Here is a 16,914-nt window from a genome sequence, read left to right as displayed (position 1 = left end):
CTCACCAAGTTGCCCAGGTGGGTCTCGAACCCACAGGCTCAGGCAATTCACTCACCTTGGCCTCCCAAAGCACAGGAGTACAGGCTGAGCCTGGCTGAGTTATCTAATTTCTTAGCATAAATTCAGGTGTAATCCAAGGGGCTCATGAATAACAAAGACATTCTTTGTCCTGAAGAAATTCCAAGGATTTAGTGTCTCCCTTTAAAGAACCATGGACAAAGGACACCTTTTTCGTTATTATATGACAGTAGAAGAAAATGTATTATATATATAAAATACATCTTACATATATGTCTATACGGATTTTCTGAGAATCAAAAAACTTACACGTGCCAAAAAAGAATGTTTGGACTAATGGAGAAGTTTACCACTTTTATATAAATAGCTAATACAGAATTAGGATGGCAAAGATTGGTATAAGTTTTCAAAGAGCGTGGGGATGGAGAAGTTGATCCTCTGTGGAAAAGTAAGTTGACAAGAAAGTCTCCATAAGACTATAGCGTTAAAGGGAAAATTTCCCCTCTGTCCTCTGAAGGTTCACAGAAATTGTGGGAAGATGAAGGGCAGAACTTGGCTATGAACAAGAGTTGTTTTATTCTGCAGATTAAGTCTCCCTCGTGATTTCTCAGAGCTGCCCTCAGAAGAAGGGATGAAAAGCCAGTCAGGGCATGGTGATGACTTTCAGTCTTTTCTCTTCTCTGATGGTTCAATCATTTCTATTTATTTGATGAGATTCCTATGGAGGAGGTTTTAAGACAACTATATTGCATTTGGAAATTTTCTTCAATCAGATAAGAAATTTCAGAGACAGCCCTTCCCTGCACTTTGGGGAAGAAACAAGAGGAGGTTAAAAAGTTTTTGGTTCTGAGGCAGGTTCTAAGGCCTTCCTTTAATTCAAAAGTGCTCAACATGTCAGAGCACCATTCTTTGGGGTATTATTATTCTCTGAACTCCAGCAAGATTTTGGTAAATATATTGACATCTACATTTTTCTTTCATCTCTTCTGAAAATAGTTTTAGGAGAGACTGGGAAGGGGGGTGGGTATCTTTCCTTTTACCCTTTTAAGTTCTCACCTGAGGCCCTTTAACAAAAGACAGATTAAACAAGAGAAAATCATACACTTTTATTTATTTTGAATTATCTGTAACAACCCAAAGAAAAGGTTACATCTGAGCGTTTTAAAGCTAGGTTTGATGAATAGTGGAAAATTGTAATAGGGCAAAGGATATGAAGTAAGAACAGTTAAAGTGAGGGAAACTTAGCAAGGCCTGTTCAGACACCTCATCATTCCTCTGTCTTCAGAGATAAAGATGCTCTCTAACTCTAGGTATGGGCACCTTTCATATGAGGATTTTATGACTTGCTTCAGGGACAAACATAGAGCCCTTCCTGTCTCTTTTCCATATTACTTCAGCTCAAAATATTCAATATGTCACAGTCCTGTATTTTGGACTAGCAAGTTCTAAACCCCATCTACACAGTGTACAGAGCAAAAGAACTCTGTTATAGGTCAATATTTCTGACCCAAATAATTAATATATATAATACAATTATGATCAAGATCCTAGAGAAATTTTTTTCTTTGAACTTGAAATATGTTACAGTGTTTAAGATACTTTTCAATGGAAATAGAATAGAAAGGACAATAATTGTTTAGGAATGAAGTACAGAAGTACAGTAAAGAAGTGAATTATATTAAATATAATACTTTATCACTTGGATATAAATAGAAATCTGGCTGAGTGACCAGCTGATTAACTCAAGACTCAATCAACTATACCAAAAATAAATTCTGGATGTAATAAAGATTTAGAAAACCATAATACCCAGTGATGGCAAACTTATGTACACAAAAATTACTGTTGGCACAAGTGAATGTATTAAAACTTTTGAGGAAAATGTAGTAAATCAAAATACTTTAAAATCTTTCTCTGTGACACAACATTTCAATTCTAGATTGCTCTCAGGAAATAAATTATATACAGTTCTTTAAAATAGAAAAAAATAGAAAACACACTATTGTTAAATACTAGAGATTTTATTAAAATGTATCGTAGAGAATTCTTATGATAGAATATTAAGCACAGATAATCACTTTTTAATTTTTTCCTAATGCAAAGTTCTAAATTTTTAACTGAAATATAGATTCCTTTTGACAAGATAACGTCATTAAATTATGGAACAGAATAGAATTTTGATTAATAATTCCAAGTATGTATAGGGTTAACAGGGGGTACTTCAGCAGAGAAGAGATTAATTATTTAAAAAATTTTGCTGATTAGTGAATTGGTAGGAAATTGGTTAAAACTGTATTATGGAGAATTCACAATAAACAAATATTAAAGTAACTTTTGAGAAAGCTCTTTAGATAAGAGAAACTGATTAAAATAAAATCAGGGTAAAGAAGTTACAAAATGCCATATACAGCACTGTATCCATTTTGTTGGGAAAAAAATGTGCATTTACCTGCTCACTAGAATATATATATATATATATATATAACTTTTTTTTTTTTTTTTTTTTTTTTTTTAAGTGAGAAAGCAGGATTTATTGAGAGGACAGACACGCTCCCACGGTGGGAGGGTACCCAAAGGGGTTGTCCATCTGGGGCCGAAAACCTCGTCTGTACAATAAATAAAAAATAAGCCGGACGTGGTAGTTCCGGCTACTTGGAAAGCTGAGGCAGAAGGATCGCCAGGGCCCAGCAGGTCGACACTGGGGTGGCCATGAGCATGCCACTGTATGTACTTCAGCCTGGGCGATGGAGTGAGACTCCGACTCAAAACAAACAAACAAGCAAACAAAAAGTAAAAACATACAATATCTTTTAGCTTAAAGTAGTGATCTCAGTGTGATGGAGTAATAGCTTGTTCTTTTAAAAACATTTCCTTGCAGAAGGCTTCAGAATGCTTGTTGTGCGTTTTCTGCAATATTGATGTTTTCCATTTTGCATCTAAACGCAATCTCTTTAAGCCTTAAAACATTTGTTTAAGCCTTAAGACAAAATAGCTGCTGCCTTACAAAACTGAAAACAAGGAAACTAGAGGCGCGCTTTTTTTTTCGTTTTGGTTCGTCCCTTTAGGCTCCCCTCCCCCACCGGGGCGGGACTTCCCGCCGCCTTCGTTCAGGTTCTCAATTCGGTCCGCCAACGGACCTATAAAGGCTCTGCCTCGGGCAGGCATCGTCACAAGGCTTCTGTGCGATCCTCGGGAGGCTTCTGGTCTGCAGCATGTCTGGCCGCGGCAAGGGCGGGAAGGGTCTCGGCAAAGGCGGCGCCAAGCGCCACCGCAAGGTCCTGCGCGACAACATCCAGGGCATCACCAAGCCCGCCATCCGGCGCCTGGCCCGCCGCGGCGGAGTCAAGCGCATCTCCGGCCTCATCTACGAGGAGACCCGCGGGGTGCTCAAGGTGTTCCTGGAGAACGTGATCCGGGACGCCGTCACCTACACGGAGCACGCCAAACGCAAGACCGTCACGGCCATGGACGTGGTCTACGCGCTCAAGCGCCAGGGCCGCACCCTCTACGGCTTCGGGGGCTGAGTGTTTGCTGTTGCTTCTCTTTCCCACAAAAGGCCCTTTTCAGGGCCCCCACTTCCTCATTGAGGAGTTGTGGCACAGATGGGTAATGTTTAGATTTGCTTTTGCAAAATTTTTGCTAAGAGCTAACACCTTTTGCCTGCCAGTGTCTGCAAAGTGTTAAGTACGCTACTGCTGTAGTTATCCCTAGTCACGGGGAATGTTGATTTTCATGTCTGACCTGTTTGAGCTTTTTAGTGTTTCACTTGTTCCAAGTTAAACAATAGTCGGGTCAGAAGCGTACTGAGCAGGTCATTGTACACTGAAATGGTTAAATCAAGCTTGTTACCGTCTCTTTTCTGGTGGAAACATTTGATGTCTGCTTTTTGTAAATTGGTATATAATCTATGCAGTACAATAGATCGGAGTGGATTTCTTTTGTCGACCCTTTGTTGTAGCCATTCCACCCTCATTTTCTGGCAATCATCACTATGCTACGAAACGAGTTTTTTTTCGATAATGAGAAAACCTGAAGGACAATTTTAGATCCTGGAAAGCTGGATCCGGCACTGCTTAGGTGGGCCTTATAAATATTGTTTTGGACATAAAGAATAAAGTCTTTAGAACGTAAAGAATATAAATCTTAAAATTAGGATGTAAATGTTGTTTTATAACTATAAAAATGATACAATGTGAAATGTTTAAGTACAATCACGACGTTGATAACGGGAGTAAATCTATACCATTTTCTAGTTGTGGGAATTTATGTTATGGATCTCACGCATGTAATCCCAGCACTTTGGGTAGCAGAGGCGAGAGGATTGCCTGAGCCCACGGGTTCAAGACCAACCTGGGCGACTTGTCAAGACTTCCTCTCTACAATAAAAAAAATTAGTTGGGTATGGTGGTGCACGCCTGTATGTATAGTAGTTCCAGCTACTTGAAGGCTGACTGAAGGATTGCCTGAGCCCAGCAGTTCAAGGCTGCGGGTGTTTGTGAGCGTGCCACTGCACTCCAGCCTGGGTGATAGAGTGAGACTACAGCTAAAACAAAACAAAAAAGTTACATATAATCTCTAAGCCTCTCTTTCTTTTTTGAGTTGGAATTCCACTCCCAGGCTGGAGTGCAGTGGCAGGATCACAGACACCACAACCTCTACCTCCTGAACTCAATCATTTCTCCTTGCCTCCCGAGTAGCTGTGTGTCGAGCACCACCACACCCAACTATATTTTATTTTATTTATTTAATTTTAAAAATAGAGACACCCGAAGTCTCACTATGCATGCTAGGCTGATCTTGAACTCCTATATGCTCAAGCAATCCTCTGTATGTGCTCAAAATACTAGGATTGCAGGCGTAAACCACATCAGTACATTTTAAAAAATAATTCTTGCAAATGGAATTATCTTGATTATTCTTACAATGCCATACCTTTTTTTGTTTGTATGCACATTCTGGGTGGTAAATGAAGGATACTTTACCATTCTGAAGATGACCACATCCACGACTGGATCAGTTTGCTATCATTTTTGTCTTTTCCTAAATCTGTCTTCTCACTATCTTTCTATTAATCTCATTTCTTATTTCTGGGCAGCGTAAAATTTAACTAGCAGAAAGAAACCGAACCATCTGGTAGGCCAGAATTTTTTGTCTTTAGTGACAGCTATTCTCTAATAAGAATTAGGAGGGAAAATTTTTAAATATCAGTTGGTTCTTTCCTTAGACCAAGTAAATCACAATTTCTGGGTTTGGGTCATTTCAAATGTGACTCATTAGGCCTTTTCAAGTTTAGGGGTAAATCTCAGTGTTCTAATAACAACTTCTTACCAATTTCAACTTTAAATAAGAAAACCCTTTCAAAAGCTGCAGACCTCCCAGCCCCAAAGCTCTGACTCACATTATAGAACAAAGGATAAATTATTTTTTGTTGTGATTGTCCTTCGTTGTACTGCAATTCCATGTCCCATTCAGGAATTCAAATTCTGATCTTTCTCCCAAGAGATAATTTAGATCAAAATCCATAGGTTTACTTGACCTAGGGTTAGTGGATTAAAGGCTGTTGCATAAAAAGATGTTGCTAGGTTCAGCAGTTGGAGTCAAGACACCAGAAACATAGGAAAGTTGCTTGGCTTTCTCCAGCTGTACTGGGAAAACCGTCGCTGGAAAGAAACTATAATCTTTATTTAGTCTAAAACCTTAACTCATAGAAAAAAGTATTATGACTAGATGCCTGAAAATTAGCATGGATTACTGGACAAGAATTTAGCAGTTTTGTCACTTAAGACTGTACCATAGTGACATTTTGTTTTATTAGTATAATAAGCAGAGAGTTCAATTGACAGTATCAGGAAATTTAGTTAATTCATTCATTTTTTGAATATTTACTAAATGATTCATGTATTTCAGTCACTGTACTTGGCATGATGATATAGCAACAACAATTCAAAAGAGTATGTCTCCATGGTATTTACTGTATACCAGAAAAAGACAGAAAATAAACTAATAAAAAATCTCAATTTTGCTACATCTAGTTAAAGATCAGTCTTCATTTTACTCCCAATCTTCAGACACATATCAAACTCCCTGCTTTTTTCACATGGATATTTAACAGACATTTTACAGTTAATCAGTTCAAAACAGGGGTCCTGATAGTCCTTTCCAACCTTCTTTCACTTAAAAAACTACCCCATTCAGCTGATAATAACTTCATTTTTGTTCCTTTTCATATTTACATTCAACTCTTAGTTTTCCTTCAGAATATATACAGAAACTAATTCCACCATGCTACCACCCTGTGTGAGCAACTCTCCTCTCTCTAGATTACTGGCTTCAGCCTCCTTAATGTTTTTCCTGTTTCCACCCTTGATTTTCTACCCTCCAGTGAAAGTTACCTTGATACCCTGGTAGCCTCCAAATATCCCAGGCAAGCTCTCCCATTGCATAGAAAACTCAGAGCAAATTAGAATGCTGGGAATGAATGGTGATCTCTGGTGGACAGCCATATGCAAGTCTGATTCCAAACTTCAAGGAAACTGAGGTGTCAAAGAGGCTGACAAATTCAATTTCTTAGAAATACAAACAGAAGCCAGTTCTGTGTTTTGGGCCTCGGAGAGACAAGATGGTGAATTCCTGCACCACTACCCCTTAGTCCCAAGATATATATACCATAGGGAAAGGATGTCTCCAAAGGGATATGTAGTACAAATGAAGTATGACAACATCAGGGATGTTTTGACTGAAGGGCAAGATAGGCAAAATCCATGCCCCTGCACAAAGAACAATAGATAAACTGGAAATCTTAAAGAGCTTCCTGGACTTGAAATTAATCAGAAGTCACCATGGCAGATTAGCATCCAAGATATATCTAAGATACTGTAGTAAGGGGAAAGAAACGGGGTAAGTTAACATTTAGCATAAAAGTGTAAGTAAGTAGGCCACAGTAGCTTAAACATGGGTTATACAATGTTCATGTATCTTATCTATATTGCTGCTACATCAGCCTTCTTCACCAATGATGTAGTTATAGTTATGAAGACCAGAGTCCAGATTTGGGATAATAGAGGTACCCCGGGTCAATGACAGGCACCTACTTTATTGAAGAGCAGAGACAAATATGCCTGGCCATTGCTGTTGCTCACCATAAGCTCTCCAAATGCCATGGATCTATGTTTCTTGAGTAAAAGATACACGGGACTAGAACAGATATCACCAGTGGGTTACTGAATTAAGGTACCAAGTGTCTCAAGTAGATTTAATTCATCATGAACATTTAGTGTCTCATGTATCTCAGGCATATTTAGTGTCCAGGTATATACCATATATAAATGGTGATTCATGAATATTATCTATTTCTTGGTCTTTTATTCTTTTCTTTATATATTTAAACACATACTCTCTTCTTACTATCTATACTTAACACATCTTATGAGTTTCACCTGTCATATTTCTCAGTAGTGAAAGTAGTCTCAAATAGTACAAGAAATGCATATTTCAAAATGTTAGGAAACTGGGTTAAGAATTTCATCAAATATGATGAGGTACTTGGACAGACATTTTATAGTAGAGCATTACAAAATTGTATCTTCTGTTCTAGTTGGTCTGTTTTAAGGATATACTTATGAAAGGAGAAAAAGTCTTGTATGTTTTAAAAAGGGTTAGGTCTAAGTCTATATATATATATATATATATTTTTTTTTTTTTTTTTTTTTTTTGAGTTGGAGTCTCACTCTGTCGTCCAGACTAGAGTGCAGTGGTACGCTCCTGGCCACCGCAGCCTCAACCTACTGGGCTCCGGCAATCTTTCTGCTTCAGCCTTCCAAGTAGCTGGAACTATAGGCGCACGCTACCATGCCTGGCTTTTTTGATTTATTGTAGTGATGAGGTCTCGCCAAGCTGCCCAGGCAGGTCTCGAACGCGGGCTCAGACAATCCACTCACCTCAGCCTCCCAAAGCACGGGATTACAGGCTGAGCCACCCAGCTTGGCTAAATCTATATTAATAACCATATCCCTATGGAAAGTAATGGGGCTTAGTAAAAGCATTTTGTATAATATCTAAGCAGTCTTCTGCGTTGTTTTGTACATAGGGTCAATCAATATATATCATATGTAGGAAGAGGGTCTCACTCTATCGCCCAGGCTGGAGTGAAATGGTGTGATCATTGTTCACTATAGCCTCGAACCCCTGAGTTCAAAGGAAGCTTCTGCATCAACCTCTCTAGTAGCTAGGACTACAGGCAGGTAACACCACACCTAGTATTATTTTTGTAAAAATGAGGTTTGCTATGTTGCTCAGGCTGGTCTTGAACTCCTGGGCTCAAGGTAATCCTCCTGCCTTGACCTTCCAAAGTGCTATTTTCTACAGTAATAATTCTTAAATACATATTTGTAACAACTTATCAGTACATAGCTAATAGAAAGTTTTTCTAAAATTTGAGAATTTAGTTTGAAAAAAGATAGCAACTGCAAGTATATTAAAAAGGCATTCATATTAAAAAAACAAAACAAAAAACTTTAGCCACAATTGAATAATTCAGTCCTATGTAATTAATTCTTGCTTTCTTGATCTTGGTTGATGCAGTCTTATACTATGGCCTTGAAAATCTTAAATCAGTCTTGTGGTTGAGTCAGACAGGTATATTCTTTTCTTAGGGTTCATTCTATGTTTCCAGAAAATTCAGTTTCAGGTCTGTATTTTGGAGCAGGAACCTTTAGATAAAGTGTACAGAAAACCAGGAGCCATCTGCTGATTACAAAAGAGTATTTCTGATTGATTTATTATATTAATTAACATTATTTGTATAAGGAAGGGTAGAATCTTTTATTTAGAGACCTATTATCAGTAATGAAGACATAAACAAACCTGTAGGGTCTTTTTATATATCCCATAAAATATTTGCTATTTTTGCTACCAAATAACAAGGGCATTTATAACTAGGAACAAAATGTTTATGGGCAAGATTTGTGCTAGTGTTTTATATGAACTTAAGTATGTTCTTTCAATCTTAAAGGGTATTAATGGTGGCTCACACCTGTAATCTCGGTGCTTTGGGAGGTTGAGGTGGGAAGATCTCTTGAGGGCAGGAGTTTAAGACCAGCCTGCACAACACAAGAAACTCTATCTCTACAGGGAAAAGAAAAAAGTCAATCTGAGTGGTGTGGGCCTGTGATCCTAACTAATCGAGAGGCTGAAGCAGAAGGATTCCTTGGGCTCAGGAGTTTGAGGCTGCAGTAAGCTATGATCATACCACTGCACTCCAACCCAAGTGACAGAGCAAGATCCTGTATCTACGGAAAAAAAGCGCTGGGTGCCGTGGCTTACGCCTGTAATCCCAGCACTTTGGGAGGCCGAGGTGAGAGGATTGCATGATCATGCTCAGGGGTTCGAGACCAACCTGGGAAACTTGGTGAGACCTCATCTCTACAATATATCAAAAAAATTAGCCGGGCGTGCTGGCACATACCTGTGGTTCCAGCTACTTGGAAGACTGGGGTGGAAGGATAGCCTGAGCCTAGCAGGTTGATGCTGCAGTGGCAGTGAGCATGCCACTACATTCCAGCCTGGGCCACAGAGTGAGACTGACTCAAAAAAAAAAGTATAATTGTTAAAATTTATATGTGGCTAACTTAGGTATTTATTATTTCCTTTTATGATTTACCCCCTTTTATCTCATATTGTAAAATAAATAACAGAACAGTCCTCACAATTGCATAATTGTTTATGATGATGTCTTCTCTTATAAAATGAGGAAACAAATATGTGCAGTCTAGTGGTCACTTAGGAACCCCCAAAAGTAGTTTAGATATGCTTAACATGTTAACAGTTTTATTACTCAAACTCTAGAACCTTAAATTGAAAAAGGTACTATCAAAAATGTTTTGTTACATATTTTATTACATCAAGATATGGGCATACAAAAAAACAAAACAGATAAAGAAAACAAAACAAAAAATAACTTTAAGAAGACATAAGCATAAGTCATATTTTTTAGGACAAATACTAAAATATTATAAAAACATTTAGATTATGTACTGTATACTTAGCTTTATTTTTATTTTTATTTTTTTAGTCAGAGTCTTACTCTGTTGCCCAGGCTGAAGTGCAGTGGTACACTCGGCCACTGTAGCCTCAGACTGCTGGACTCAGGCTATCCTTCCCTCAGTCTTCCAAGTAGCTGGAACAACAGGTGTGCACCACCATGTCTGGCAAATTTTTTTATTTATTGTAGAGATGAGGGCTCGCCTTGGGTTGCCTAGGCTGGTCTTGACCCCCTGAGCTCAGGCAATTCTATCACCTTCCCCTCTCAAAGTGCTGGGGTTATGAGCCACTGTGCCCAGCGAATTTTTTTTTTTTTTAAGAACAGAGAAAGGCTAACCCCTCGGGTCCCCTCCTTCTGTGGGAGCTTTTCTGTCCTCTGAGAAATTTTTGTCAAAATTATTCAAGAAGCCCAGGAGTCCAAGACTGCAATGAGCAATAGCACAATACTCTGTTTCTAAAAAAATAATAAATAAATATTTAAGAAATCAGTGGAACAGACACAGAAAACTGAGTACCATATGTTCTCACTCATAATCGAACCTTGAACAATTATCATAACATTATAAGGGATTGGCAATAGTGGGAAACTGCCAGGGGAAGGGAGGTAAACCTCATCAACAAAGGTACCTGCATAATGAACATTTGTAATACCTAACCCTAATTGTACTCCCACATCTTTACAATAAAAAATTTTTTAAAAAAATCAATGGAAAGTCATGAATAGATAACAGATTCTTAGAAAGTGTTGGGGAAATCTAATAAAACCCCAAAACTCTCATTGGAAAACCTCTCCAAAAAAGTAGTAAAGTTTTGTTATTTATTATATTAAACCAGAATGTGACATACTTCACAGCCAGCCTGTTAAAGGAATTACAGAAACAGAAGGAGATCTTGCTCTTTTATATAGCTAAGTGGAATCGATATAGTCAATATTAGGTAGGCTTTGCAATTTAGTCATATAATTGCTGAAGTTAGGTCTATTTCTTCTCTGGAAATGGGAGATTGAAAAGTTACCAACAGGGAAAATAACTATCTGTTATCGGTTATTTTCCTTTTGGTAACTCTTCAAAGAGATAGTTCCTGGAGAAAACATTCCTGAGTTGGGAGACTGGCAAGAGGCATTTGATCTTACAAAAGTTAACTCTTGAGGCAAGGAAGTTGTGTTCTCCAAACAAAATACAGAACGATGATAGGTTTATTTTTGTTTTTGTTGTTGGTAAGAGCTAGCCAAATGACAATTTAGAGAACAATTTCCTAATTTTTCCCACTGTTTTCCCTTTTATCATAACTTTCCCTGGAGACGTTTAGCATACTTTTGCGTGTGTTTAAACCTACACATAAAGTGAGCTAAATATTAAAATTTTTAACATCAGCTGTAAACAATCTGGTCGATGTTCTCCTTTTGTCTGTATAAATGTCAGCAGTTGCTACTAGGCTTCTTCTGCCAACTTAAGTTTTCACCTTTGGTTTTGAGGGTTTCGAAGACCTCCGAAGGGTCAGTATTACAACCTTTGAGTTTAAATGCATATTTCCTAATTTCCTTTAGTACCTTCTCCACGGAACTAATTTTCGCTTTCCAATCTTTCTGGGATATACCTACCGTGAAAACTTTTTCAAAGAACTCTTCCCCAGTGACCTTGGTTCCCTTATCTAGTAGATGATTTGAAACTCATTTTTAAAGCTTTTGGGAAATCCACCTACAACTAGCCTCTCTATTCTACTAGTCTTCCAGACCAAGTGTGCCAATCGGTTCCAGAGCAAGGGACCATCAAAACTGTTTCTCAGTGGAAATATGAGATATGGGAAATAGACGTTACTAACAAAGGCACCACATAAAAAGGAAACCTTCATAAAGTACTACCACCAAGCAATATTTCTATACACCACACGGTGAAAAACACTAGTCTAAAATACACGCTTGATAAGAGCACGTTTTGCCATTCTACAACGACTGGGACTGGTCTTCCGGAGTGGAACTGGGAACGCATGCGCCTAAGCAGCGCAGACCGAGCAGGAAGGCAGGAAGCTGAAAGCAAACAAGTGAAACTACTCCTTAGGCTGAGAAAGTGGGGGCCCTGAAAAGGGCCTTTTGTGGGAAAGAGAAGCAACAGCAAACACTCAGCCCCCGAAGCCGTAGAGGGTGCGGCCCTGGCGCTTGAGCGCGTAGACCACGTCCATGGCCGTGACGGTCTTGCGTTTGGCGTGCTCCGTGTAGGTGACGGCGTCCCGGATCACGTTCTCCAGGAACACCTTGAGCACCCCGCGGGTCTCCTCGTAGATGAGGCCGGAGATGCGCTTGACTCCGCCGCGGCGGGCCAGGCGCCGGATGGCGGGCTTGGTGATGCCCTGGATGTTGTCGCGCAGGACCTTGCGGTGGCGCTTGGCGCCGCCTTTGCCGAGACCCTTCCCGCCCTTGCCGCGGCCAGACATGCTGCAGACCAGAAGCCTCCCGAGGATCGCACAGAAGCCTTGTGACGATGCCTGCCCGAGGCAGAGCCTTTATAGGTCCGTTGGCGGACCGAATTGAGAACCTGAACGAAGGCGGCGGGAAGTCCCGCCCCGGTGGGGGAGGGGAGCCTAAAGGGACGAACCAAAACGAAAAAAAGCGCGCCTCTAGTTTCCTTGTTTTCAGTTTTGTAAGGCAGCAGCTATTTTGTCTTAAGGCTTAAACAAATGTTTTAAGGCTTAAAGAGATTGCGTTTAGATGCAAAAGGGAAAACATCAATATTGCAGAAAACGCACAGCAAGCATTCTGAAGCCTTCTGCAAGGAAATGTTTTTAAAAGAACAAGCTATTACTCCATCACACTGAGATCACTACTTTAAGCTAAAAAGATATTCTAGTGAGCAGGTAAATGCACATTTCCCCCCCCCAACAAAATGCATACAGTGCTGTGTATGGCGTTTTGTAACTTCTTTACCCTGATTTTATTTTAATCGGTTTTCCTTATCTAAAGAGCTTTCTCAAAAGCTATTTTAATGTCATCTTGTAGTTGAATTATCAATACAGGTTTAACCAGTTCCCTAGCAATTTGTTAATCGGCGGTTTTTCTAAGATTAATCTTGTCATATTCAATATAAATTTACTACTTCACTATGCTTGAGACCAATACTGAAATTTCTATTTTTTAAAATTAAATCAATTTTATATTGCAACTGTATTAGCGGTCTCACGATTTGGCACTAAAGGTCTATTTCTTTTTCAAAATTTCTGATTTGGTTTCCCCAAGATTTCTTTTCTAGACAATTTGAGGGTCATTTTGTCAAGGCTGAATATAACATCTCTGAAATTTTGGTCATAGTTTCATTAACTTTACTCATTAATTGCGATAGAATTAAAATCTTTAAAAGAAGCTCTTATAACTAGAAATTTGGTGCTTTTAGCTATTTTTAAAGCCTTTTGTAAATAGTTCCACTAGATAATTGGTTCTCAACAATATTTGATGTGGAATAATGTTTGCATATATTTAATTTTATTTCTTTGTAATTAACAAATAACACCTTGTACTCTGAAATTCTTTTCACATTAATGAAAAATACAAAATTCCTATAACTATTTTAATGTGACCCCTTCTTCTTCTTCTTCTTTTTTTTTTTTGAGTTGGAGTCTCACTCTGTTGCCCTGACTGGAGTGCAGTGGCCGCGCTGCCGGCCACCGCAGCCTCGACATGCTGGGCTCCGGCGATCCATCTGCCTCAGCCTTCCAAGTAGCTGGAACTACAGGCTAGCGCTACCACGCCTGGCTAATTTTTTATTTATTGTGGAGATGAGGTGTCGCCAAATTGCCCACGCGGGTCTCGAACCTGCGGGCTCAGGCAATCCACTCACCTCAGCCTCCCAAAGGCGCGGGATCTGTTTTAGAATGTGGTTAAGAGGCTAGATGAGGTGGCTCAATCCTGTAATCCCAACACTTTGGGATACTGAGGCGAAAGAAGTTGGAGACCCTGAGCAACACAGCTGGACCCTGTCTCTACAAAAAAAAAAAAAATTTTAGCTGGGCATGGTGGCAAGTCCCTCTTAAGTCTCAGCTACTTGGGAGGCTGAATTGCAAGATTGCTTGAGCTTGGAAGTTTGAAACCAGCGTGAACAACATAGTAAAACTCTCATATCAAAAAGATAAAAAAAGGTGATTATTTACATAAACTCTCAACCACAAGTCTATCGCTATTTAGTATAATTTTTATTTCTTTATAACTAATGTACATATATCTTATACTTTAAAATGTATTTTAATAAATAATAAACTATCATAAAATGTACATTAAATAGCAAATTTAAAAAATAATACTTGTTTTTAGTATGTGTTGTTGACATTGGGACTCAGAAACTGATAACCAAAATATGATGCAATGACATGTTGAACATCTTTCTGACCCCCCCACTCTCCATGTCTCTCCCCAAATCTTTATCTAAGATCCAGATATATCAAAAGGAACAACTTTTTTCTTTCCCTCCCTGTAAGATCAAGAATGTAACCACACCTGAACAGATCATTTCACAGGATAGTGTATAAGCTAATCACCCCTGATGCATTCATTCTCCCTACTAATCTCAACAGAATTCCTCTTCTCTCCCCCACAACATGTTTTGCTAGGATGGTATTTGAACTTCTGAACCACATTGGAGGGTGGTCAGTGACTCTGTGATTCTCCTCCTATACATAATGTGCACAAGTTAAATTTGTATGTGTTTTTCCCTATTAATCTGCCTCAAGTCAGTGGTTTTCAGTGAACCTTCAGAGGGCCAAGGTCCTTAGCTCCCCCACATCACACATTAACACCAAGTAAGCATTTATTGTCAACATGAATTTATAGATTTTTGTTAGCATTTATTTTTGATCAAAATGTATTTTTAACATTTATTAGCCTGAAATTATTCAATAAACAACTGTTACTTTATTCTTCCTTGCAAATTTATGATGTGGGTTTGTAAAAGCTGATCAAATAATCTACTTTGAAACAATTGTAGTAAGAATTGTATGGGAGGAAAATTGCTTTCTTTACCCTCCTAGGTTCTTTGCTATTCTATGAATTGACATAGGACAAATTAACAGAAGAATAATGATTTCAATTACGTATTTACACATGGGAGTCCCACAAAAATGTGAGACTCTGCAAAGCAGACCAATGAGACATATATTATCCTGAATTACAGAACGGGGTGATGGTGACAAATTATGTGAAGGTGAGGAGAGGAAATAACGTAGTGAATAAAAGTTGGCTTGTTATGAAAATAAAAGTCTCTCAGATGATAAAAGTTATTTTGGAGTACCTCTCTAGTACAGATACCTTTACTAATACAATTTTTTTGTTTATAAAATATAAATTTCTTTTGCAAAAGGGGAAATCTATATTTTAGGCAGTTGAGGGAGGTAAAGAACTTTTCCTGTGTTGGCTGGTCTCAATCACCTTTAGCTTAAAATAATCAATATACTTAACGGCCTATTTGAGGTTACAGGTTATGAACCCCTTCAAATAACAGCCAAAAACATAAGCGCATGATGATCACATTCAATGTTTATTACTGCTCCCTCTATGAAAACCCCACTCCCAAATGCTATTACCAGACAAGTAAAGCTATTATTTAATATGAACAGTTGAGGTGATAAGTATAATAAATAAAAGTCAGAGAGAGGAGTTAATTATTATTTTTTAAAAAGTAAGGGAGGGAGCATTAGAAAAGCATTATTTAGGGACCTCAGAAATGTGTATGTATTACTCCCTAATTTCAGACCCTAAACTTTGCTCCTTGTCCAGAGTCCCTGTCCTTCTCCAAACCTCTGGTCCCCTAAATCACTCTAGTTGTTTCATCATACCACTACATCATTCATATTTATTAATATCAGAAACATTTATTTAAATGTCAGATTGTTGCTAGGTTGGAGGAGGAAGCAGGAGGTGAACCAAAAGCAGTAAAGACATCCATCCAGATCAATCTTTTCTTAGATGAATTAATGCCATGAAGTGATAAAGCAGTGTAAATCTTCCTAACTGATCCTTGCTCCTTGGATACCTCTCATCTTTCAATTGCCTTCTCTATAAGTTACTCATTTAACATCTCAATTTTTCTGTAACTACATATGTGGAATTATAAACAATGATATATCACACTTGTATATTTTATTTCACTTTTAAAATTTGTGGTTGTCACTGGTTTATGAGTTCATTGATTTGAATCTTTACATAAATCTCACCAATAATTATGATGACATGATTTTAACAATGTGGTGGTTCTTCTGGGAAATAAAAACAATGGAGTAAAGCAAGTACTAATAATTGTTATCAGCATCAAAGATCATAACAGTCTACTTTATTTTTAAAATGTTCAAGAACTTACAGGCCATCGGTAGATGTATCACTTACTATATTTAGTATTTCCGATTTTAACAAATAATTGTTAGAAAATTTAGACACACAAATACCACAGGTGACTTTTTAAGAGGAAGCAGATGAACTAGATTTATTGAAATCAGGACAGGGATCCTACAAAATCAAATAATCATAAATTTATCAATAAAATAAAAGAATATTTAACTTCTACTTGTGATTGCTGTTTTATTACAAGGAAAATTATTTGCACTCGTGATTGCAATTGAAATTCATATATAGGAAATATAAATGTATTAAGAGACTCAGAAAGTTGATTACAATGGACTAGAAATGCCTATAGAAATTCATTTTCGCTAATGTACTCATAAGGAAAAGTTGACATACTGATTAATGTAAGGTGATTTGATAGGAGTGTCATCAGGGTGAGAGAAAGCAGTAAAAATTGATAGGACTATATGGCCTTAATGGTGGTAAAGAATCAACGTTGGCCGGGCGCGGTGGCTCAAGCCTGTAATCCCAGTACTTTGGGA

The 16,914-nt window shown here is 38.2% G+C and overlaps 2 protein-coding genes across 2 annotated transcripts in view; one reads left to right on the top strand and one right to left on the bottom strand.

Moving 5' to 3' along the window:
• LOC103274805 (histone H3.1) overlaps positions 1 to 3,945 on the top strand; it is a 16,910-nt gene extending 12,965 nt beyond the window's left edge. Inside the window, exon 2 of the mRNA XM_008072234.2 lies at positions 3,215 to 3,945. Coding sequence (XP_008070425.2) covers positions 3,215 to 3,542 — 328 coding nt within the window. The 3' untranslated portion in view covers positions 3,543 to 3,945. The remainder of the gene's footprint in view (positions 1 to 3,214) is intronic.
• An 8,179-nt stretch (positions 3,946 to 12,124) lies between these two features.
• The window catches only part of LOC103274819, a 29,915-nt gene continuing 25,125 nt past the window's right edge, over positions 12,125 to 16,914 (bottom strand). Inside the window, exon 4 of the mRNA XM_021706018.1 lies at positions 12,125 to 12,502. Coding sequence (XP_021561693.1) covers positions 12,175 to 12,502 — 328 coding nt within the window. The 3' untranslated portion in view covers positions 12,125 to 12,174. The remainder of the gene's footprint in view (positions 12,503 to 16,914) is intronic.

Source organism: Carlito syrichta, unplaced genomic scaffold (assembly GCF_000164805.1).
Source record: "Carlito syrichta isolate Samal-C Ts95f unplaced genomic scaffold, Tarsius_syrichta-2.0.1 Scaffold314889, whole genome shotgun sequence".
Classification (NCBI taxonomy): Eukaryota; Metazoa; Chordata; class Mammalia; order Primates; family Tarsiidae; genus Carlito; species Carlito syrichta.
The sequence above is the reverse complement of the archived record's forward strand: the minus strand, read 5'-3'. Positions and strand labels throughout refer to the sequence as shown.